Source organism: Sinohyriopsis cumingii, chromosome 5 (genome assembly GCF_028554795.1).
Source record: "Sinohyriopsis cumingii isolate HCF-2022 chromosome 5, ASM2855479v2, whole genome shotgun sequence".
NCBI classification, from domain to species: domain Eukaryota; kingdom Metazoa; phylum Mollusca; class Bivalvia; order Unionida; family Unionidae; genus Sinohyriopsis; species Sinohyriopsis cumingii.
In genome coordinates this window covers 69,101,511-69,127,548 of record NC_142965.1, presented here as the reverse complement: position 1 = coordinate 69,127,548, position 26,038 = coordinate 69,101,511, and the positions used below count along the sequence as shown (strand labels likewise).

General features: G+C 34.0%; 1 protein-coding gene across 1 annotated transcript in view; it reads right to left on the bottom strand.

The window, feature by feature from the left end:
- The window catches only part of LOC149799381 (very long-chain specific acyl-CoA dehydrogenase, mitochondrial-like), a 41,430-nt gene that overhangs the window by 12,033 nt on the left and 3,359 nt on the right, over positions 1-26,038 (bottom strand). Inside the window, exons 2-17 of the mRNA XM_089958723.1 lie at positions 24,595-24,655; positions 23,514-23,586; positions 21,773-21,837; positions 20,979-21,087; positions 18,862-18,956; positions 17,647-17,778; positions 16,821-16,934; positions 13,366-13,451; positions 10,314-10,408; positions 9,455-9,558; positions 8,501-8,605; positions 6,550-6,636; positions 6,195-6,257; positions 5,359-5,460; positions 4,259-4,356; positions 368-440 (exon numbers count right to left, since the gene is read on the bottom strand). Of these exons, the coding sequence (XP_089814849.1) occupies positions 368-440; positions 4,259-4,356; positions 5,359-5,460; positions 6,195-6,257; positions 6,550-6,636; positions 8,501-8,605; positions 9,455-9,558; positions 10,314-10,408; positions 13,366-13,451; positions 16,821-16,934; positions 17,647-17,778; positions 18,862-18,956; positions 20,979-21,087; positions 21,773-21,837; positions 23,514-23,586; positions 24,595-24,655 (1,462 nt within the window). The remainder of the gene's footprint in view (positions 1-367; positions 441-4,258; positions 4,357-5,358; positions 5,461-6,194; positions 6,258-6,549; positions 6,637-8,500; positions 8,606-9,454; positions 9,559-10,313; positions 10,409-13,365; positions 13,452-16,820; positions 16,935-17,646; positions 17,779-18,861; positions 18,957-20,978; positions 21,088-21,772; positions 21,838-23,513; positions 23,587-24,594; positions 24,656-26,038) is intronic.

Sequence of the window (26,038 nt, the reverse complement as noted above, 5' to 3'; positions counted from 1 at the left end):
CACTTCTTAATGCTGAGGGTCAAGACAGGCAACCTCTAGTACAATTTTTATAAGTATGTGGTATGACTCAGCCGGGGTATGAACCCACAAACTCTCACATCTGAGGCTGACGCTGTAATCATTTAGGCCATTGGAGCAGTCGATAGCAGAATGTGAATGAGATTCTCTGCAGTCAGAAATTTCATATTTAAACAGAAGAAAAAGATTTATACAGGGAAAGTGGACAAAATTAATTTGTTCTCTTTTTAATAGGCTGGACTGAAGTTTCATTTGTGCTTAATTTTGTGAAGTTTATAATGCCCCCACCCCCAAAATATTAACATCAAACCACACCAGAAAAATTATATCTCAAGACATCTAAACTTACCAGTTCTGCTGAATCCTTTAAACTGGAGTGTACATATGGTACCATAGACTTCCCTGATTTTATTCCCATGGCTCTGTAAAAATACATGTGCTCATGTTACCAACTCTGCAAATGCTATTTGTCCTATACAGTTGAAACTGGATAGTAAGAATATACATTTATTTTGTTCAGTTATGCACTTATGTTTTCTCTATGCAATCAAACTTAACAGGGGACTATATAAATAAGGTTAACTAAATATAAATGTATAATAGCAAGAAGGCAGAATCAGAATGAGGTAAACAGATTTGTTATTGTACCAATCACCTAGATAGGAAACAGAAGAGCAAAGTATAGATCTTAAAGTTTAATTTTCCTTTAGCATACATCTGAACACTTAATACTTTTATAAAAATACTGGAGCACCACTGTGAGCTTATTTTCTGTACAAAATGTTGAAATAAAAGTACAGGAGGGCTGATATGTGATTATTTTCTGTACATAATTAATTTTGCACTACAGATACTGGAGGGCCAACTTGTGTTTATTTTCTGTACACACTTAATTTTGTTTGTATTAAAAGTACTGGTGGGCTCTCATGTGTTTGTTTTCTATATGTTTATAGTGAAGCATCAGTTTATTTCACTGATTTTAGAGCAAATATGTGAAAATTGTTTTTCCTGTTACAAATCTATTGCGATGGGAAATATCAAAGGCAACTTCATATTACTGCTTCTGCACTAAATGTTAAATTGTTAATATAATGAACTTTAATATACCACTATACAAGTATCAAGAGTTATCTCAAGTGTTTCTTATTCAATTTTGTGGAAAACTGGTTCATGTCAGTAGAAATCCCATTAGAGCTTATGTTGATTTGTTGTTTTAAATCTCGCTGACTATAAATAAATCGTATCTTTTTTAAAATATATTTTGACACAAGAAAGTGTTGCTATTTTGCTACTTGATTATCTCTGGTACATCATGTACTTACTTTAACCTGCAAGAAATATTACTCCGAACCATAGCATATACAATATTCAGAAAGAATGACAAAAAATATATCAGTGGACCTATTGATGTCAGAATGGACACAAAAGGAACTACTTTAAATATATTTCTTGGCTAAAAAAAATAAAATGGAAGAAAGAAGAATGGATGTAGAAAGGAAGGTGAAAGATAAATGGGGTAATAATGATGGTGAGCATAAATGTGTAACGGTTTGTTTATTGCATTTACTGCTGAAACTGTTTACGACTGCACTGCTTTCACAGAATAAAGGGAACATACAAGGTTTGCTGTGTAAAAGCATTGGCAGGAGAACAACAAATGACTTTGAACTTGAAGGTTTAAAGGCATTATTAAGTGCCCCAGCAAATCTTTGCACTCAATAAACTGATGCATAATCATTATTTTTACTTGATAAATAATCCTCATAAATAATTTTCAGCAATTACAATCTAAAAATACAAGTCTTCTTGTATAGTTGCTATAAGAATTAGGACACTAAAGTCTTAAGCATCCACTGTCCAGGCCAAGTTACCATACACTCATAACTTGACCATGTAACTTCGCCTTGTAAACTGTCTAATTCATTTATAACTTGCAAACTCTGCCACTCTGATGACAAAATCGTACATTCAGCCAAACTGTGTCTATAAACGGAAAACATTCCAGCCAGATCATGTATGTCTTGGTGTTCCACAGGGCTCTGTTCTTGATCCCGTTCTCTTCAATCCATACACTCAGCATCTCTCAAGTGTCATAGATTGACATGCGGTGTCTTGTCAATTGTACGCTGATGGCACTCAAATATACAAATCTATCTGCCGAACTTAAGGCTACCATCCAAGGTGTAAATAAGATGCATTTGCAATGTGTAGTCATGGACGATATATAACAACTATACCAACATTAAATCCACAGTCAGTATCAAACCTATGTATCACTTTTCACAATATTCTCTCATCACATCAACATGTCATGAACATATGCAAGGCTGCATATCTGGAACTGAGATGCATCAGCTCCATTTTTCTTTTCTATATTCCTTAGTATATTTCACGACTGGACTAGTGTAATTCATTTCTGTCTGTTTTGTCTTAGTATCTACTATAGAAACTTCAATAAGTTAAAAATACAGCTGCTCAAATTATCCTTGGAGTAATAAGAACTGAGCAACCCCACCCCCCAGCTCTGTAACCTCCACTGACTACCCATTTGATCCAGAATCAAACACAAAATCTATACACTATGCTACATTTCACAGACTTGTTCCAGTCCAATATACCTATCTGACCTCACCCATGTGTGCACCCCAACTAGAAACTTATGAGCCTCTTCTGACATTCACATTCTCATTGTTCCCACTATTATAACAACATTCTTTTCATACGAAAGCTAAGCTACTTGTAATGAACTGCCCATTGATTTTAAAACACAAAGATGATGTGATCTCATTCAAGAGTGTTCTTAAAACTCACCAATTTCAACTGCAAGAACAGACTTAAAGACTTGATAATGTTTACTATCTTAATTACTGTTTGTATGTTTTTGTTCTGTAATTTCAAGGTGTTTGTTTTTGTAACCGTGTTGCATGTTTTTATGTGTTATCTAATATTATAAACTGCTTAGAGCTTCTAAAGATAAGGAGCTGTACTAAGTCCAAATTATTCTTATTTTATTTAAGAAAATTTTACATTACCCCACACAATCATGTAAGAAGATAGTGTCTCATATTGCCTGTTCATAAAAGAACATTGTGTCTCACATGCCAACATTACGTTGATGCACGTTATATGAGATTCACAAAGTTTAACATAAAATTTGATAAACCTGAAATGCACTCAGTGCCTACAAATTCTCCACAACAATGGTAGAGAAACTGAAATAAATTCACAACTGAACCAGATGTACTGACAAGATGTGACCCAACACATTTGTGGTTGAACACAGAAGTCTTTTCCTTGATAGTCTCATTCAAACTGAGAGCTAATATGGCTCCATAAAATTTCCACTAAACAGGGGTATAGTAAAATGTCAAGTTTTCATTATAATGTATGAACAAAGCTTTCTGAAAACTATAGAAAAGTGATCTGATTTGAGGCTCAAACTACATTTTCCCAGTTACAATGTTACTATAAAAGCATAAATAATTATGCCACAGACTCAGTTGATATACAAAATGAAATGAGTAACTGTCATTGTAAAAAAATCTGTATCATGAATTTCCAACAACCTAGCCAATCTAGTAGTGTAAAAACAAATGCCATCATTTCCATGCCAAGAAACGTCAAAGCCTCTAACCACATTTACTGTGGCCTTGGAGAGACACTTTCAAAGTCATTTGGCTATAAATGTAAAATCTGACAATTGCATAATAACTGTTAATCAATTATATAGGTCTGCCACCAACATATATCTAAATATTCTTTTTGCTTAGAACAATTTTAGTGAAAAGGAGTAACTGTTGTTTCACACGTTTCATTCACAAACTGTGATAATCCTGCACTAATCAGCCAATCAATCTGTAATTCCATTCATAACTTAAGATAAATTTCATATTAAACAGGTGAAAACATTAGGTAATTTATTTTGTTTATCAATTAAATCATAGAGATTATATTATCTGAAAATTAGATATATACCAAAAATATCATTATCATAGTAATTTGATCTTGATTTCTAGATTCCATTTTATTGTCTGCATCAGAAAATCCTGATCATGACTCGGCGCTTGATGTCTACTAATGATCCAAATCTTCTAATGCTGACAATCTCAGAAATCATTGCGACCTAGCAAACAAGACTGCATTAGAATAATTATATATATATATACAAATGTGATACAAGGATCTTGCTGCCTGCTAAGACAGGTGAAATGACAGACAAAAGTACTAGATAAACTAAAACCTTTTGGCCCTCTCTGATCCTGCTCCCAACAAGATTCCCAAGTTGGCCGCAGGATTTTTCATGGCCTTTTGTAGCTGCTTCAGGTAATTTCCTGCATACTGCAATAAAAAAACACTATCCAATAATAAGACTAACCTACACATTTTCTTAGCAAAGATTTTCAATAGGTCAGTGGCTATTTGGGGCAAAAATGAAATAAATTCAAATAAATCTAAAATTAATTCCATCCAAATGAATCTAAAATTAATAAAGTACTCAATATACAAAAAGTCTGCCTGATTTCACAGTAAACATGAATGTGTACACACAATTTTGCTTTATTTCATTACAATATGACTAAAATAGTTTCTGAATGCATGCTGTTTTATCCTTAATCATTGATCCTAATGAGCAATTTTACTAATAATCATGGTGAAAGTTACAAATGTATGTATACTGTCTGTAATTTCAAATGTTTAAAACACTATCAATCCATTCAAAACTTTAATTAATCTTTGCATTTTTCAATGAAATTTAAGTCTGCAGATCAGAATGCTACCTAGGAATGACAAGAAAAATGATTAATATTAGTACCTATAATTCCATGTAAACATTAAACAAAAATGACTGTAATAATTACTGTAATAAATCACATATTTATTTTTAGTACTACTTTATTACCTTGGTATAACTTTACCTTATAATTAGATATCATGTGCTAGTAAATACTTCTCATTCATTTTATCAAACTATAGTCCATTTGTTAAGTGTCTTTCCTCAAAGACTGGTTCCATACATAGCCTTTGACTGGAAACCAGGTTTTTCATTATTATGAATGAGAACTGAACATTCAGTCTGACACAGCAAAGCTGGCAGCCATGTAAACCATATATAGACTATGAAATGATATTTTAGCAGCATTAATCTCCACTCATGTACATGTTTTTACTATAAAAAAAGAAATGGCAACCAATCTAATTGATGTACTTCTTACTTATTACTCGGACATTAATATATTAACAACATTATTGCAGAAAAATGCAGGTATAACTTACAGAATGAACTAAAACAAGCATCTATGTCCTACTGCAGTCTAAGAAAATCATTATAGATACACTTACTTGAATTCCAGTCAGGGCAACAAAAAGTCGCAGTATATCATTTGTTCCTTCAAAAATACGGAAAATTCTTAAATCTCTCAGAACACGTTCAAGCCCAGTCTCCTGAAAGATAAAAGGGTCAATATTAAAAAGGGAGACAGAAAGAGAGATGTAGGACCAAGGGACAGAATAATTTGTCCATTCTAGTTAAGTATCTTTGATACAGCAAAATCTTAGGAAGTTTTTTTTTCTTCTAAATTTATTTACAATAGCATATAAATTTGAAGTTATTTCCCCAAGAATAGTTAATTTAATGCCACAACCTGATTCACCATTATATTAAAGGGAATCTTCAATGAAATAAATCAGTTTAGGTTTTAATATGCACACAGGGAAAGTGGTGAAAACATGCATCTGAACAGTCTTTAGGCAAGTTTACACCTTCACTTTCATGTCCTTGTGATGTGACAATATATGGAATCAGTAGTTTTGATCAACATTAGGCAGGTATGCATTGTATGGAGCAAAACATGAAGACATTCTGATCTGGGATTCCTAATAATGTCTTCAAATGACATATCCTTTGTAAACTTATATATCCTATGTATACAGGTAAACCCTTTGTGTACATGTATATCCTATATATACAGGTATATCCTTTGCATACATGTGTATCCTTTTAGGAAAGGTTTCACTCCATATGAATGAAACAGATAGGAAGAAAAAAACAGTGAGACAGTTAAGTTGGGGCTAGGAGCTATGACATTAAGATGCAAATATAGAAAAAAAACCAAAAAACATGAATATATAAGTCAGTAAATAGCGAATAGCTATAATAAGTAAAAAAAAATACTGACCCTCATGAATCCCATTCCTCCAAGAATTTGGATGGCTTCATCTGCACAAAACCAGGCAGATTCCTGTATCGAAACATTGAAACAGTTTGAAACCAAACTTTCACATTGAATTGCATTGCACAATTGACATTGTCTTGGAATTTATTCCATAATGCACATGGAAAAACTTGTACATGTTTTAACTTCATTTATTTTTACAACAATGACAACAAATTTTTAAAACATATTCCTTATAAAATGAAATGATATAATTGGCAAAATATGATAAATTGTTCAATTAAACACCAATATTTTAAACATGCAAGTTATTACAATTTAAAAACAAGGAAATGTCCCTTTATTGTACTAAACTTACTGAAGCATAAACCTTGCTGATAGCTGCCTCAATCTGGAACTCTGTTGATCCCTGGTCCATATTGCCTGAGATCATGTAGGCCATTGACTGAAAGAACAAATAAGGTTTCTATAGAAAATGGTTAAAGCTGCATACAAAAACTGAAAACAAAATACCACAATTCTTCTCACAGTTTTATACCTTGCATAGGGTTTAATTTTTTTAAAGATTAAAAACATTTCAAGGATTTTTTCACAGGCTATACTGCTTATTTTCTTTAAAAGACCTTGTATAGTTTACCTTAGGTATTGTTCAAATAACTTTCCATTCCCAAAACAGTGGTCCCCCCTCTTATAAGGCCACCCACTCTGCAGCTGAAGGAATCACACAGATGTGAGTAATATTTATATATAAAGTGCAAAAAGTGAAACTAGGTTCTAAATATTTAATATATTGAAAAATCACAGGCATGTTATGGATTCTTCTACAGAAAAGCATTCATTAATACCAAAATCTCACACAAGCTCACCCCCATCCCCGAAACCACCACCCCAAATGCCACAAGGTAGTGAAAAGTGAGCACAATGCATTTCTTACCATAGCAATCAATGCTACACTACAGTACAGGAACATGAAACTCACCAATCATTCGTGAGATGTCACCAGTAAATGTTTGTTTGAATGGGATGGAATAAATTAGTTTCATGGAGGTCATAGGGCAAAAAGTTGCAGTCTTCTAACACCAGTATATCAAAGCATAAAAATCTGCTTTGTCATCTTTGTCCATAATTTTATTATAAATGAATTTAAAGAAACGCATTCTGCTATAAATTTATTTCACCTAAATTTTAAACTTAAGCCGATTTTACTTCTATGTGATATAATTTGTAATTTTGCCTTAATTAAGGGCATTTCACATGCCATACTGCCATAAGGCATATTGTATATTAAGCAAGAGTAAAACAGGTACAGTTAGCAGCAAAACTGTTATAACTGACATAAGGTAAGTATTGTCTCCTCTGTCAAAGTCCTGAGATGTTAGGAAGAGTTATTATAAGGACATGTTCCGAATGATATTTGTCGCCTTCAGAAATTTGGAAGCTGTGATTTGAATGGTGACCCAACTGGTCACCAATACATATCTTCTTATCATTGTCCATTAGATCTCTATACAGGACTATGGAGATCTGATTTTAAACAGGCTGGACAGCTGTTTTCCTTGACCAACAGCTAGCATTATGGTTGAAACCCACTGACAGTCCATCTAATAGTGCTAATGACTAAACATTCTAGATTCACATAATTACAAGTGCAAATCAAATCCTCGCCATGTTAGAATTGTGGTCAAGAGTGCGAAATATGCAAAAGTTTCTACAATAATATCTTAAATATTAGTATTTCCTCATTATGTCTGAGACTTTAATCCCCATCTATTAATGTTAATAATTTCTGCCACCTGTAAAATTCTGTGCAAATAGAAAACTACAAAGCAAATAAATCTTCAGTCTTTTCAGCAACTCCATTCCGAAAAAATGTAGTAACAAATAAATGGCTACTTTTCTTTTATTAAAAAAAGTACCAAGAAAGGAGGGAGAATTAGGAATCCTCTATACAGAAAAATAGTATGCAATTAATGTAAATCGATGGAAAAAATACAACGATAACTTGAATCATCTTTGTATATTTGAACAAAACAATGCTATTACACACATACTAGCTGTTGCTTCAGTTCAGGTTTCCGCTACCTTCTTAAAGACCCATCTTTCCTTTTGTCCAAAAATATTAAGGAAAATAATGTGAGACCAAAATAAGCCTCTCATCATACAGTTAGAAAAGAGAACAATTATTATCATATACTGTAAAAAATTGAAAAAGCAGGAATAGTACATACATTTTTGGAGACAAGTAGGGAAATATTAGAGCAGCTTATCATAACAAGCAACATATTCAAGAACAGCCAACATATACTAACCTCTGTTACATACAACCTAAGCACCATTCTTGCAATTTTCTCTTGTATTGCTCCATAGGAGTCGATCTTCCGACCAAACTGTGTTCTGTTGGCTGCATGATCAACCTGCCAATGTGAAATTATTATTTATTTGGTATACATTTAACAAAAACAGAATCATAAATGAGCATTTATCTGACAATAATTGCATAAAGTATAAGCCTGGCAGGCACCAATGGGATTAACTTTAAAATTTGTTTGATTCATTGCACAAACATCAAACATGTATATAAAAGTGCAATTACTGTAACATTATATTTATCATTTCATGAAAAAAATGTTGTTTAATAAATCATCTAAAACATTTACATATTATCTCCAATGTTACACACAAATTTTGTTTGACATCAAGATCATATATTTCACACACATAATACAGCTTTATTCAACTAGATTTGTAATGTTCTATTAATGAAAATATGGCTCAAGAAAAACAGTAGCAAAAAATACCACCTCATCATCATGCATCAGAAATCATTTATATATTGTCATTCAACAAGATCTCAATAATATTTGCTAGCTGTTCTCAAAAATGTAAGAAAAAACAATCATCAAATACACTCTGGCACTCTTCCAGAATAACAATAAATACCTGTTGCAAAAAAATAATAGAATTAGTATCAGTGTAGACTGTCCTTCTGTGTTTACATTCAAAACGATAACATTTATTACAGAATAATTTGTTTTCCAGATGTGCATGAACTGAGACAGGTAAGGCCAGATATTTATTGAACCATTTCTGGCAGTCATAATCACTAAAAGACAGACTGGCAAAAGAGAAAGTCAACCATGCGCTAGGTTTTTCTTGATAATCAATGAGTAAATGATTCATAATGTGACCAAGTGACGTTTAATATGTAACATAAAAACACTCCTAAAATATTTAGCACTGAAAATTTTCAAGAGGAAACTCACAGCTTTGCTTATGCAGTATCGCATTGTTCCGGAGAGTGCTGCAGCCATCCCAAACCGCCCGTTGTTTAGAATGTTCATGGCCACCTTAAATCCATTGCCAACACCTGTGAAGCATAAATTTGGAGAAGTCTTTCAGCAAATATGAGAAGGATTAAAAAAGGAAGGCAATGTTTGCTGAAAATTCATCATAAACAATAAGCAATAATATTAAACATTCTTTACCTCCAGTAATGGCAAGTGTTATGTCTAATAATGACTGTTTCAAACGGGACGTCTAGAAGTGAAATTGTATGAATATAAAGACAAATTGTCTGCAAACAAAACAATCCTAAATTTCAGCCTATGTCCCACCATCCCACATTTCTTCATATGCGAAAGATGACACAAAATGTAATGATGGACACAAAACAAAATATGTCATATAAAGATATCCTCAAGAATCATCTGCTTTTAACCAAATTTAACAAGCAATTAAAAGAAGGTTATTTTCAGTATATTCATGAAAAGAGAATGGGTATAGGGATCCTTACTGCAGACTGACTGCAATAACAAGATTTTTTTAATAAAAAGAATTGTTTGTTGTTGTTGTTGGGTTTAACGCCATTTTTCAGCACACAATAGGCTATATATGGCGGCCAGTAATAATGGTGGAGGAAGAACCAGGAAAACCTCAGGAGGAACCACTGACCCACGAGAAGCTAGTGGCAAGCTTTCTCAAATACCCACATTGGCTGAATGCTAGACTCGAACCCACGCAGACAGAGGTGAGATGGCAGTGATCCATAACGGAGAGCACTTTAGACCGCTCTGTGACTCGGGGCCCCAAAGCATTGTTTATTGTTTCTTATACTTAACTCACCTCCCAACACATTCTCCAGTGGGACTTTCACATCCTCAAAGTACACTTCTGCTGTGTTTGAACACTTAATACCCATCTTTTTCTCTGGAGGACCACTGCAAAATACATCATAACAGCAATTATTTCAATTTTCATGTAAGTATTCTTTGTATCTGATAATTTTTTATACTTATTTTCATCATATGTTCAAAAAACTAAATTGTTATGAATAGAACAGGTTTGGATCCTAAAGTTATTTACCTTTTTGTTGAGGAAAGAAATTATTTCAGAAAAAAATAATTACCGCAAAGAAATCAAAAATGATAACCATATTCAGAATAGATTTCATATAATAACTGTAGTAACACCTGCTTTGCAGTATTCACAAAATACCCCATTATATTTCGAAGAAGAGGCCAAAGTGTGCCTGAGATCATTCACCTGGCTGACAACTGCCTAACAGCCAAATGCAAGAGCTCTTGGCCAAGATGCTTCCTGTTGAAAATTCTTATACTAATTTTGATTGCACATGCTAAGAAAACAATTGTTGCTAAGTTTCTGTAGTTATTTTATCTTCATCCATACAAGATGGCACATAAGCATAAATTTCCCCAAACTGAAAAGCCTCTCTGACAAGATGCTTTCTGAGCAGTTTTTTTATATGAAGCTGTGTACTTGTTTATTTATTTTAGCAACAGCAGCCATATTCAGTGACAATCTGTGTTATCTATATCAACTTGAAAGGCCTTCAAACTAGGATGATGTCTATCAAATTTAGTCAAATTCAATAAGGTGGGTTTTTAAAGAAGTTTTTAAAGATTTGTTGTTCAGTTCTCAGTTGTTTGGGTTTTATGGCCATTTCAGCTATACATGACAGTCAGTACCCCTGCCAAATATGTTGGGATGCTTTTTGTCAAATTTGATCCAAATTCTATTGAGCTATAGCACAGAAGCGATTTCAAGGTCTTTTTTTTTAGCAACAATGACCAAATCTAATGATTGGTGGGCATCATTCAAGCAAACATGAATGACCTTTGCTCCAGACTGATTTCTGTCCAATTTGGTCAAATTATGCTGCATGGTTTTCAAGAGGTTGTTTAGAATTTTTTTATCTTTCTTCTATGTTTAGTAACAATGGCCACATTGGATGATGTTGTAATGTTTAACACCATTTTTCAGCACAAGATAGGCTATACATGACAGCCAGTATAAGTGGTGGAGTAAGAACTAGGAAAACCCCAGTAAGAACCACCTACCCACGAGAAACTGCTGGAAAGCTTTCTCATATGCCCACATTGGTCAAGCCCAAGAATCGAACCCATGCAGACAGAGGTGCACATTGGAATCTAATGAACATGTCATAAAGGCCGTGATGCAGGATACTCCTTTTAAAATCATACGTGAACTGGTCAAGCAGTTTTTGAGAAGTTTTAAGCAAGAAGTGTGCACAAATGAAGGATGATGCACAACAGACAATGACCCTAATATAAACTCAATTCAAATTTAGTTTCATTCCAAAGATTTAAACATCCAATCTATTACATTGTTATCTAGAGTTCTGTTACATCTCATTTCCCACAAACCTGTTTATGCAAGCAATAACATGTATTTTTCACTATAATAATGAAAGTGTTATACATGGATCTGTACATTTGTCTCAATTTCCCTAAAGGGAATAAAAGTTTGAAAAACTGAACATTCTGATCTATTTTGTTATAAAGTATTATTTTCCTTTCTGTTTTCAGTGTAAAATGTGATATTGGTTCTGTTGATATTGTCAGCTAGTTCAATGTTAAAGTTCTTGATCATGCCCAGAACTGGATATATGCAGAAATTTGCTGGATCTAAATCTTAGGGATTGGGAAGTACTGTTTAATAATCAAATTGAATTCTTCCTAAACGGGTGAGCAATATCAAATGTCCTCACCTAATTTCTACAATTCGTTTAGAGTTCAATGCACATATGCTATAAATTGATTGTAAATGGGATGGAACCACCACTCCTAAAACAAAAAAAAATGAAATTTTCCATACATCCGCAAGTTGAAGATTTTTTTTTTACTGACTGGTCAAATTAAAATATGTCCATAAATTTTCCTCTTTCAATGAATTTTAATTCCATAGAAGCCATGAAACTATTTCAAAAGATATGGTGCAACAAAATGCACAAAGAAATAATGAAAAATTCACATGTGCAAGGTTAACTTCCAGTATATAGTGACTTGCTGTTTTGTTACTTTCTTTCCCATTCGAAGTATAGCTAAGAAAAATATTCAGAGTTTTAAAAAACCATGGGGTGAAAAGTCCATTAAATTTGTAACAACCTCCCCCAACCTGTCTGCATTATAAAACCAGAAAGATTTCATCCCTGTTGTAGTTGTTGTTGTGGGGTTTAACGCCATTTTGCAGCACATGATAGGCTATACATGGCGGCCAGTATTAATGGTGGAGGAAGAACCAGAGAAAACCCCAGAAAGAACCACCGACCCATGAGAAGCTACTGGCAAGCTTTCTCACATACCCACATTGGCTGAATCTTAGACTCGAACCGCCGCAGACAGAGGTGAGATGGCAGTGATCCGTAACGAAGAGCGCTTTAGACCACTCGGCCACTCGGGGCCCCCATCCCTGTTGTAAATATATCAAAAATAAAATTGCCACATCAACTACTGTTAGTATATTGTCTATCTGAGCATCTGGCATAGACAACTTACTTTGACACCTCTCCTAACCGTATGTAAGCCCTTGTGTATCTGGCATAGACCTCAACTTACTCTGACACCTCTCCTAACTGTATACAGTAAAACCTGTCTTGAGAGACCACTAGTATGAAAAACAACCTGTTTTGAGAGAGGAGAATCTCCATGCACAGATTTATTGATTGTATAATGTTATAACCTGTTATGAGAGATACACTGTCTTGAGAGACCAATATTTTTTGACAGAAGGGGTGGTCTCTGAAGACAGGTTCTAATGTATAGTCCTTTGTGTATCTGACATAGACTTCAACTTAATTTGACACCTCTCCTAACTGTATCTAGGCCCTTGTGTACTGACAAAAATGTCAACTTACTTTGACACCCCTCCAAATTTTCTTTCCACAATAAAGGCTGTGATCTTGTCCATTGTTTCACCTGATTTTTCATCTTTATATGGTGTCTGAAAATATAAAGTTAGAAGAATGCTATAAATCATAAAATATATAAACATAATTAAATTCTGCCAATTTCAGTTAATTTGGCATCTTTACAACTGACAAATTTTGCAGTTCGCTCATTGGCAAAGGCATACCAAATAATTATGTTGCTGTAAATGTTAGTTCAATCAGTTTCCATTTTCTGACTTAGATGTGCAGGATTTACAAATAACTAAATTTAGCATACAAGGCTCAAACTAGGGTCATCAAAATGTGAGAAGTGACTTCTTTCTTCAGATAAAACGAGAGAAGTGAGAGACATACATGCCAACCCCTGACGAGGAAAAAGTGTAATCCAAGTGGACAAAAAGAGGAATCCAAGCAGAAAAAGAGGAATCCACATACAACATACTAAAAATTCAATAAATAATGAGTTATTTGCCCCTCTTGTCTTTTAACATCCTTTACTGCTTCATGTTTTCATATGTATCACTTTTAGCTTTCGAAAGCAATATATTTTCCTGTTGCATTTTAAAACTCTTTGTACCAGCTGAGACCATGAATGTTTTGCACACCAGTAGAGCACAAAGTACTGGGTTACTGAGCCTGGATCTAAACTTTTATTTTTGTTAACAATACTGAACAATCTCTCACAGTCAGCATTATAATGGTAAAGAACCAATATTCCTTTCATAACCTGACAAAGAAGAGGAAATTTACATCTTCCATTGATTGTGTCTTTTAGCTGGGAACTAAGGTGCCACTGCACATCAACTCTATCTGCACTAAGTATATTGTCAGGTGGAATCCCAACTTTATACTTCATGAATTCTCCTTCCAGATGATCCAAGGTAGACAAGGATGGTAATAGAAAGGGACATCTCTTGACAAAGAATCTAACACTTTTGAAGCTTTTTTGACTGTCTCTCATCTACATCAGAAACTGAAGCATTTCTGGACCATGTAATCAAAGGCTGTAGCATAATAATCTCCAACATTATTATAAAACACCGTCACGGCTTGAGTAGAATTGTGTTATATGAATTCTCTTGCTTCTGCACCAATAGCAAGATCTTCATTATCTTTCTATTAAGAACTCGGTAAATAACATCTCTGCATTTATAACATTCATGTCCGGACTTTAGCTCTGCTGTAGATAAGTAAGTTACGTTAGTATTGGAGTTCGTAAGACAAGCTAATTCGATGTGTTTCTTTGTTTTCTAGTGTTTCTCCACATAAAATTTACCACTATGCCCAATATTAACAATATTAAAATCATTTCTGCACAGACTGCAATGAGCATGATGCTGCCCTACAATACAGGGACTCGTTTTGTTGCTTAAAACTGACCTGTCATACATGTACTATATAGTACATGTATGACAGGTCAATTTTAAGCAACGATACAAGGCCCTGTGTCCAAGAATGGAATGCTGTATTATGCCATTCATGTATTCATCTTTGAAGGATTCATTTTTATTTTGTTGTCTTTTTCTGATCCACCTGTGAAATTCTTTGAAAAAATAAATGTGCTCTAACACAAACATCGACTAGAATACATCTGAAGACTTTTAGTGCCAAATAGTAAAATTATTTCCACGCATCCTGCAATAGACGTCACGTGATGCTGCCCTCATGTCCTCATCTTTGGAAGATTGTTATTTTATGTTTCGTTTATTTTTGGGTCTTTTTCGAATCAATCTGTGAAATTATTTGAAAATAGATAATTTTGTTCTCATACATGCATCAACTAAACTAAATTATACTTTTTAGTACCAAATACATATAGACTGGTTCTGTACTAAATATAAATTAGAAAAATAGAATCTGCGAGTAAAGATTAAAAATTAGAAAACCAGTCTGTTCTCTCCTCACTAAGCCATACAGCTGCTATAAATAGAATACGAGTTCGAAAGTTTGAATGTAGAACCAGCATGTTTCTGGGTAATAGGATAGTTGCTATAAATAGAACATAATACTGTTAGGAAAGTGCACTGACAAACGTACTCATATACTGTAGTTACGTAGAAGCCGTCTTTTCTAAAATACGGTCTGTGGGATTAATGGGATGTTAATAAAAACGAGAAAACAAACAACTGATTCTTTTTGGAAGGTGCATATACTGAAAAAGCACAATCCATATATTTTTACGAGTAAAGTGTAATTTAGTGAAAAAAGCGTAATGATTACGCCAAAAGCGTAATGGTTGGCATGTACAGAGAGAGTTAGATGCAGATGTGTTGAGAACAAAAATATAAGTTAAAAATTAATATATGCAAATGTATATTTATTGATTAAAGATGACAATGAATACGACCCTAAAAGTGGTTAAGAGAAAAAATTATGTTGCATAAACAGCAGAATTATTAACCAATTTTTTAAAACTATAGATAACAGTACTGCACATTTATTTTACAATGTATCATGAACAAGTTATCTCCCTTGTATTTGTGAACTGTACTCAAAGCAATATTCAAACGGATACTATGACGCAGTTAAAATAATTCACACCTCCTTGACAAAAGTATTGTTTATTTGTTTATTTGATAGCTTGTCACTGGATAGTTTATGTTATACATAATGCTGGAACCTGTTTATATATTGTTCATTCTAATTAGAAAATAAAATTGCCATATCTTAGCATTTCGACAGATATTTCAACACTTTGTCTTTGATGAATATTGTTGTTGTTGTTATAGGGTTTAACGCCATTTTCAGCACAAGATAGGCTATACACAGCGGCCAGTATAACTGGTGGCGGAAAAACTCAGGAAAACCCCGGAAAGAACAACCAACCCACAAGAAGCTACTGTCAAAATTTTTCAGGTACCCACATTGGCCGAGCCTGTGCCTCAAACCCATGCAGACAGAGGTGAGATGGCAGTGATCCCTAATGGTGATCACTTTAAACCACTCAGTGCTCCCTTTGAGGAATAAAACAATAAATAGGGTCTGTGGTAATCTTCTCAATTTAATCCTATCTTACCATGTGACTGATCTCAAATGTGTTGCATACTATGACCCTAAGGAATGTTCACTCATGCATTAAAACTTAAAGTACAGCACAAACCTGGATTTTGTGATCAATGAAAATACTGGTATGCAGTACAAGGGTACAAATAAAAGTAATTCTTTTCTCTGGAAGTCATCTCCAAATCAATGAGCAGTGACAATCGCTCTTAGGGAAAGAAAAGGGGACTACTGAGCCAAAAAGCATTTCTAATTGTTTCTTCAGCCAAAGAGCAATTATAGTTGCTTTTTGCCCACTAGTCTGGGTCCTGGCATATAGAAAATGTACATGACCTTATGTACCTAAATCATAATTATTTTGGTTGCAAAAATGTAATTATGTAATCCTGAATATATCTTGAAGATATTGAAACATTCCTTACCTGAGCAAAAACAGTGAAAATTTCAGCTAACCCTCCATTACTGATCCAGATTTTGCTGCCATTAAGAATGTAGTGTGTTCCATCTTGAGACAGGACTGCTCTTGTGCGGATTGACTGAAATTGACAGAGAATTAAAATGCACGTTCTTCAATCATTTAATATTCAGCCTGTATATAAGAACACATTTAAATGTAGGGGGAAAAGCTGTGGTCCCTTCAGGGTCCATTTTATACAGATTAAACTGTTACTGTGCTATGGATTGGATGCACTTTGAAACATATACTGAGGAATGATTTTTTTAATTTTCAAACTGCATGTGTTTTCCTATTAATTCAGCAGCAAAAGAAGTCCAGACAACATGCTCTTGACATGGTTGTAAAGAATGAGGGGGAAACAGATAACGTAGGAATGTCTCAAGAACAGAAAACTGAACCCAAGGCTAGTCACACAGGCCTGTTCGGTGCTACCTTACACCAAACCATACGAAAGTTCTCTAAAATGACGAATACAGAAAATATATATTTTTAAATCAAATAAAACTCAAACTCTGACAGACAGTTGTGTCTTGAAAATACTGACTCCTGTACACTTTTTAAATAACTCAATATTTTGTACTAACAAGATCAGAAACCAGCTGTCATTAAAAAGTGCCAAGAAAAACTCCGTCCCACTGACACTGATGCCCCAATCAATCTGACAAAACTGAATAACCATGATTCAGGATGCAGTGGAAAACTTCCATAGACCTGGAGAAAACCAAATGAGAGCAAACCACATATAGCTTTGAATGTTTAAACTTAATGGCATTGTTTGTGAAAGGACTTACACTAGCATCAGATCCACTAGCAGGTTCTGTCAAACAGTAGGCTGCCATGTCCTCTCCAGCCGCCAAACGTGGCAGATACTTGGCTTTCTGCTCAGGTGTCCCAAACAGCAGGATACCCTTAAATCCAATGGACTAGAAGACGAACAAAAATAAAGGAATCGATTTCCACACTACAAGAATTTGATAACATAAATTCCTATTACTGACAATAAAATAATAAAATAAAATAGAGACAAACAGTCATACATATAATTATACTGTTATACAGGATATACAATATATCAGTTTAAATTATACAATTTTATATAGTGCATTGGCATTAAGTGCATTAGGATACAAAGTATCTAACTTATGAATCCAATAAGTTTCTTTTATGAGTCTATTAATGTCACCATGTACAATATCTATTGGCATGAAAGAAAAATCGAGTAGAGAGTTATTACTGGTGTTAAAATATTAGAGGAAAACTGAGGATCTCTATAATTTTTATATGAAAGCGATGATTATTCATTCTCTTGTTGTTTTAAAATAAAAGACGTGATCCATTACTTTCAAAACATTTCGTGCCTGAAGAAGCATAGATTAAATGCAAAACTAGTTGCACAGAATTTTTGGATTTTTTTAAAAAATTTTTATCACATATTACTGACAATGAATCTGTCATTGCAGACAATAAATCTTTCATTGCAATTTATCAATTAAGTTCTCTTAAGGACACATGGAACAGCTTACACTAGCCTGCTTAACCATGGTACACTTATCTACTCTTTTTTAACAGAAGCTATGAAAGGAAATCCTATTTTAAATTATTAAAATATTAAACAAATATTTGCCCCCATGGAGATGATTCAATAATTTCATAATTGTTTTCACCCACTGTATTACCAGTACTTCTGAAGGATAATGTACTCAGTTACCCCAAATGCAATTTATTATAAACTCTTACCCCACTTGCAATTTATCATAAACTCTTACCCCACTTGCAATTTATCATAAACTCTGATTCTGAGCAGTTCAATCCATAAACAGGGATGAAACCCTGCTTGAAAGATTTTGTAACAGTGTAGAGGATTCACCTAACTTTAAAAAAATCATTAAAGCATCAAAAGGAAAGAGTGAACAGAATATATTAGTACAAGTAAGTAACTACAATGACTGTCATCAAAATTCAAACTGAGAACAGAAAAGAATTAAATTACAACCCATCTAACTGACCTGGTGAGCACCCAACGTGATCCCAACACCAAGGTCATGAGCACCAACAATTTCCACTAGCCTGGCATACTGGGTGTTGCTCAGCCCGAGTCCACCTAGAAAAAAAAAAAAAAATTCTCATGCAGAGCATTAATCTTAGTAAAAACAGAAAACTTTTCTAATTTCTTTCTGATGAATTCCTACAAAATTTGTTCCTATCAGAAGAGAAAAAATTTGCATAGAGCTAACCTTACATCATTCAACTTCACTTTCTCAGTGTATTTAGGAAAAGTGAGAAGTGCTGGAGTGACTATGATGATAATACTAATATGGTGTGGGCCAACCATTGTGTAACAACATGATGACAACATCTGTAAATTATTGTGTTGTACATATATCATACAATCCTTATATTTTAGAGATATTCATTAGGTGGTAAATAATGACACAATTACTAGACAATTATGTATCATTAGGTACATGAAAAGAAGTAATAAATATGAATAATATCAATTTATGCCCACTGAATCCAATGCTATGAAAGGCAGGGAAATAGGCAATACAGATTTATCTTAGAAGCTGCATCCTATGGCTGTTGACAGCCTCATCATCATGACACCTTCAGGAAAATACTCTGGTTCAATAGTATTTTCCTGTAAAATTATAGTGAAATGGGGGAATGGACATTCCACCACTGCCCCCAATAGCTTGGAGCTATGTTTTGTTTGAATATGGTTCAGCTAGCAAACTTGCATCAAAAAAGATCCAAATCATATGCATGCTGTACACAAAACTCCAAATATAGCGATTATTGCTTTAATCTGTAAAATAATCAAACTGCTGAGACTGGTTCAGGAATCGATTTGCAGAATACAATTACTTGTACTTCAATTATAGGCTTGATCCAACTACGACCAAATGGAGGTTACCAAGGGAAAAGAAATTCTTTTAATAAATCATGTTTCTCCAATAATACTTACCTGATCAAATTACATAAGCTTTCTTTGGTACCTTCAAACAAGCCCCAAGGACAAGCGTTTTTCTATCTATCTATTATACAAACAAATGGAAGCTTTTACTTCAGCATTTTGCAGGGAAGGACGGGAGGGATTATTGGTAATGTGATCAGGTAAGTATTAAAAGAGAAACATAACTGACAAAAAAATTTGCTTTCTCCATCAAATACATTACCAGATCGCATTAGATTAGGAGAATAAGTAGGAGGAAGAGGAAATGATAAGCACCCTAACTCTACCTGTGTCACCCAGAAGGAGCATGATTGTTCTACTAAAAGGATGAAATTCTCCTAGTTATAGTTTAGCATATGAGGCAATTTGTTTATACACCTGTGGGATCATGTACTTGATTACTGTCTCTCACCATCAAATGCTTCCCAGGCCAATCCAGCAAAAGTAGCAAATTCATGTCTGGATTAAATGTTGTGCTTTGGTTTATGGGATGTAGCCACTGTCTTTGCAGCTACCAATAACCCAATGAGATTCACTTCTCCCCTTAGCAAGGTCATGTCATGCAAATGAAAACTAGAGAAGGCAGACTAGGCATGCCAGTCAGCTGACTCCGCAATGTCCCCACTTGACATATAATGCTCAAGGCCAGGCTCATGGAAGTCACTCATATTTTGTTAGCTCCAATCTTTATTTGTGTACCTGATCCTATTAGAGTTTAGAAAATTTAAAACACACAGATGTACCATGTGTAAGAGAGGCTTATAAATTATGAAAACTCATGTAAATTCAAGCAAGTCAAGTATTGTATATGTAAATGTAGTTTTAAACAGTTATTAAGACACTGCAAGTTTACTGACTTGCCTCCAAGATCTGCGAAAGGCCTATATCATAATGTACATGAAAGGTTTTCAACTAAATATCTACAAACTGTGGCTGACATCAACTGTGTTTCACTAAGTTGATAAAGTTTGAAATTATCTCATTCTGAATTAAGCTATTCAGAACTTATAAACCAAAAACTCCCAAAGACATCAACCCAAGTGGATGAAAGATGTAAAGGAGTATGTCAGTGTTGACTACACTGTGAGGCTTCCTGAACTAACAACTTTTGACCCATGTGTATGCTTTTTCAGCAGTACCCCAAACCTTGTGGACTTTACATAAACATACCATGGTCTATGGAAACCTGAAGGCCAAAGGCTCCCAACTCTTTCAACCCTTGCATGGTAGGCTCATCTACTTTTTCAAGGCTATCATTCTTCAGGGCATCATTCTGCTCCTGTATGAAAAAATGAACATTTTATATCGCTGTATTGTCTGTGTATTTGTTTTAATAGACACTGAACTGAAGAACTGTACAGCTTCAAAAACTCTTGGTACAGTGAGGCAAACAGTCGCACTTCAGTTTTTCAATATTTTTCAACTGCTTGAGGATGCAGGCATGAGCATGTTTTAAGCCAGGACAAATCAGGTCACTGTAGAGATAACAGGCTTTTAAGTAATTCATGTTTGACTCATCAATGTTTTATTGAACATGAAAGTAGAAAATGAAATTTCATAGATCCTGCATACTTTGAGTCTAAGATATATTCAATATTTTTGTTGAAGCAGGCAATGTATTACAGTGTAAACACTACAATCCAATAAATTCCTTTGAATGAATCCATCATTAACACAGAACCAACTGATTGGTGACAAAGTTACCCATAGTTTGTACAAAAGTTATGAATAGTACTTCAAAACTAAATTTCAAGACTTTAACCTCACGTTAATTTCAAGGAAAAATTACAACAATAGAATATCAACATCTTAATTTGAATTTATTCTGAATGTATCACAGTCCAAATAAAATTTAAATTGGTCATCACCAATCAACTTTAATATGGTAAACTGAACCACAAGACTGATTTTAATGAAAAAATAATTTTAAAATTAATGTCTGTAAGTCTCTAAAGTTTACACACCTCAAAGAATTTTGCTGTTGGATCAAGCAGCATTTGAAGTGTTTGTTTCTGCTCGGGAGTCATCACTGAAATTATAAAAAATAATTTATCAATCCCAGAGGTCTCACTATGATTTTAAAACTAGGATTCCATGACTCCCATTCTGGGAAAAACAGGAGTCCCACCAGCAAAAGTTCAGTCCCCTACCAAAAGCATATTAGGCATACCTGATGTGACTAAATTTCCATATGAGTAGAGCCAGTGGTTGCCACTGAGTATAATTTTATAAGTTCTTTACAAAACTGACACATATAGCTCTTGTTTGTCCATTAAAGTAAGAGTAAATTATACATAAAAGCCCAAGTAAGAAACCCAACATCCCAATTGTTCAACCCATCTTTTCTATAGAGAGGTAATTTCACCCATAATTTGGATGACAATATCCAACAAAAAAGGATTGGATGACATGTCATTTCCTGTCTAGTTACCATCTTTTCCTAGCACTGAGAATGGTAAGTCTACAAGAGATGTTCAAGTCTTTCTGGCAAATTATCCATAAGAAATTAAATTTATTTCCAGCAAGACTATCTACTGCCATAAACATTCAAAAGGACCTTTAAAATATATAAAATTAATACTGTGCCATTACATTTACTTGAAAGAAAGCCACAGTGCTATTTAATGTTACACATATCCTGACAATTTCAAGTGGAAATATTGTTTGATGCCTGACAGGATGCACAAAAGTACATAATGGATCATTCCTTACAGGCACTTCATACCTTTGTTGGTGGAAGTATGAAGCCGCCAGATTAGGGAACAATTATAACTTACACTCAAGAAGGTTTGACGCAAGTCATAGAAATTGACTTGCCATGCTGTGCTAACTTTGAAAAAGGAGTTCAAGGTAATTAGATTTTACAGCTCAAAAGTGAAATACAAAAACAAGTGTTACATTCATAACTATAAATGTCAGAGTAGGAGTGTTTTGCAATTGGTCAAAATATAACTGCTCTGGTGATCTAGTGGCTAGAGCATCTGCCTAGGATGGGGGAGGGCACGGATTCGAATCCTGGTTGAGTCATACCGAAGACTTATGAAAATGGTACGTCAAGCTGCTGCATCACTTGGTGCTCAGCATTAAGAGATTAGTGTTACAACTGGTCAGCATGCTGTCAGGATAATATGACTGGGTGGGACAGCATGCTACATGTCTTCAGCATGACACACAAGTGCTAGACATCACTATAAACTGCCACACTTTAGACATCATAGTAATATGACTTTTTTTATAGCGCGATGTTAAAAATCCAAAACACACACATACATTGGTCAAAATATTGATTTTAGACAAATATTTTGCACATACATTTCGCACAATACGTCCTGTAGGCTGCATATATGCTGTTAAACCCTATATATACAAACATTTTGGTTATCATAAATAAATAAAAAAATGAAAACATAGTAAAACATTATGAATTAGAAATGGCTTAAAAAACTGCAATCTCCTTAGGCAACTGTGAATTAAATGAATATTTATGTTTACATACTTTATTATTCTTCCACCTACAAAATATGAAATATGTACAGTAAAGAATATGAATTGTTTTTCATTAGCTTGTGAAATATAAATTTAGTAGCAAGGTAAGAACATTGGTATTTTTAATCAGCAAACATTGGCCAGTGACATGCAGATGATAGCTGTTCAATATACATTATGCTGAAATAAAAAAATGACTTTGAAATCCCACATAATTACCTTCTGGAAATGGAAAAACTTGGTCTACTTTGATCTGACCTCTAAATATATTCATACAAAATGAACTTGATTCCTGAAAAGAAATAAAGAAAAAGTAAATGTGAATAATTCTGTATATATGAAGATTCCATTAATTCTACATGTTTATGTAATTAAAAAAAAAAGTATTTTCTCAGAGAACAGATTGTGGATATGGTCATCTTCCAGACTAGTAGAATTTTGTTTTATTAAGGAGTTCTCATCACTTTCATTTAACTTTTAAAATATGTATATTCCCTACTAACAATGTACCTAATAACCCAGGTAGTCAAATGAGGATGAGAGATTTACTGATTGTGATGGTTTTTGCATTGGTGTTGTGTTGAGTCTTAAGTAAAATAAGCAATACTTTTTACTTTTCTGCTTTTGATCTTAAAATTTTTAATCATTACTTCCCTATAATACAATCTTTTCCTTGGGCACATGCATTTTGTAAAAAGATAATAAATCTGTAATGTATGAAGTAGTGATCCCTCACCATACAACTACTCCACTAATAAGGCAAATGTCAGCATGAATCCCACTAAATTATCTGAATTCTAATCATCATTGCAATGTAATTTAACTTGCACTTCTTGGCTAATTAAATCCAGTTTTAATGCAGTAAAATACTGTACTTCTATGCATTATTTGTACACAGCCATGTTGGGATATCCCTCATTTTAAGGCTCCTTCACTTATAACACAAGACATCTTGATGTTTCCCATGAAGTGGGGGCACAGTAAAAGTACTGTATATACTTGTGTATTATTCAGAGCCAACTGTAAGCCTCACAGACTCAAATCTGCTGTTTCATGATGTGCATCTAGACCTCAGTCTGTGCAGTTCCGTAGGAGTAATCGTTAAAGCGAACAAAACAGACATTGGCAAGCCAATATATAATGCATTGGCAGATAAGGATCTGTTTGCACATGGACCTGATGCATACACATATATGGTACATCATACAAAAAAGACAAAAACAGTTTAAAATGAGAAGAGAAAAAAAAAAACATAAAATTCAAATGGTAAAAAATATGTAACTCTGTATGTTATTCAGACCTTGGCTTCAGAGCTAGCACATCTTCTTTGAGAATTAGATATGACGGTGCCACTGCTTGTCCTGCAATTTGATAAAATAAATACATTTATTGAAGTGAACAATGAAAATGGGAATATGTGAATATCTCTATAGATAAGTAAGCATTCTGAGGCAAAACAAAATGTTTCCAGTGGGCCAACCATCCTTGTTTTTCATTGGCAAATCCTAGTACTTTTTCCACCAAGGATAAACAAATTCTGAAATTGATTTGCACATTTAACTGAGCCAGTTTTGTCCAGTACTTGAAGCACATTGTAAATTATATATATGGAAAATAATACCTACAACCTAATTTTAATACCAGTGCAATAGGAAACACACATAATGTTTTTTGCCTGGTCATATCAACACATTATTGTTATACTATCATTTGCTTTTTGTTCTGCAGCTCATGGCAACTCTGGTAAGAACCTTAATGACAAGTTCTGGGGCTATAAAAAAATAATGTTCCTGGTTATCTGGTACTTTCGAGTCCTGGTTCTCATTTTTTTAAGAGCCGATATGACAATTCTGAACATGTCATCAATTCTTAATCAACTTCAGAACCCCAGTTTACATTTTACATTTTAATTTTTCACTTTAACTCTTCTCTCTTCAAGACCACACAAACAAAATTATTCCTTAACACTGTTATTTGAAATGACGTATAAAACTACTCTGATCAGTCAAAAGATATATGACCACAATGACTGCAAGTAAACTTACACCCTATGAAGAGTCCATGCTTGCAACTTTAAAACTGTGGACCCAAGGATCCTAGAATTTGGAAATATCTATAAAAAAAACTATCATTGGATCTATTTGATTAATGTCTCCTGAAAGTCTATCATTTGATCTATTGACTCATGTCTACCTACTCAGGCCCTCCAAAAGTCAGTCATTTAACCGATTATCTAATGTCTGCCTATACAATTTCAAATTCTTTAAAATGAAAGTATTAAAGTTTGCATACATATTTTAATAACCTTTAAGAGTCACTGACGAGAATTACATTGTGTAATGATCTCCAGGTGTTTTGAGTTAAGTCAGTGAATCAAAGCAGAGTTACTCGATTACAATTATGGATTGTTTGGTTGTTGTTGTTGAGTTTAATAATAGTGGCATGCGCACAATTGTGCATGTGCCAATTTTTTCTGACTGCACCACAGCCTGCTAGTTGTTCCTGGGGAAGGGAATGGTGCTTCCTCCCCATGGCTTTTATGGGTTCAAATAACCCTGATAGTTTAGCCTCAATCTTTTTGCATTTGCCTGGGGGTTGTTTTTTTGTGGTCAAACTGTTCTAAAAAAGGTGTGTGTGTGTTCCATGCTGTTTATAGAGGCTGTTAGTAGAAATCATGCATGAAGAAAGATTTTCAAGGTTATTATCGTATTACTAGTCGAAGTGTTTAGGGTGAGATTGAATGT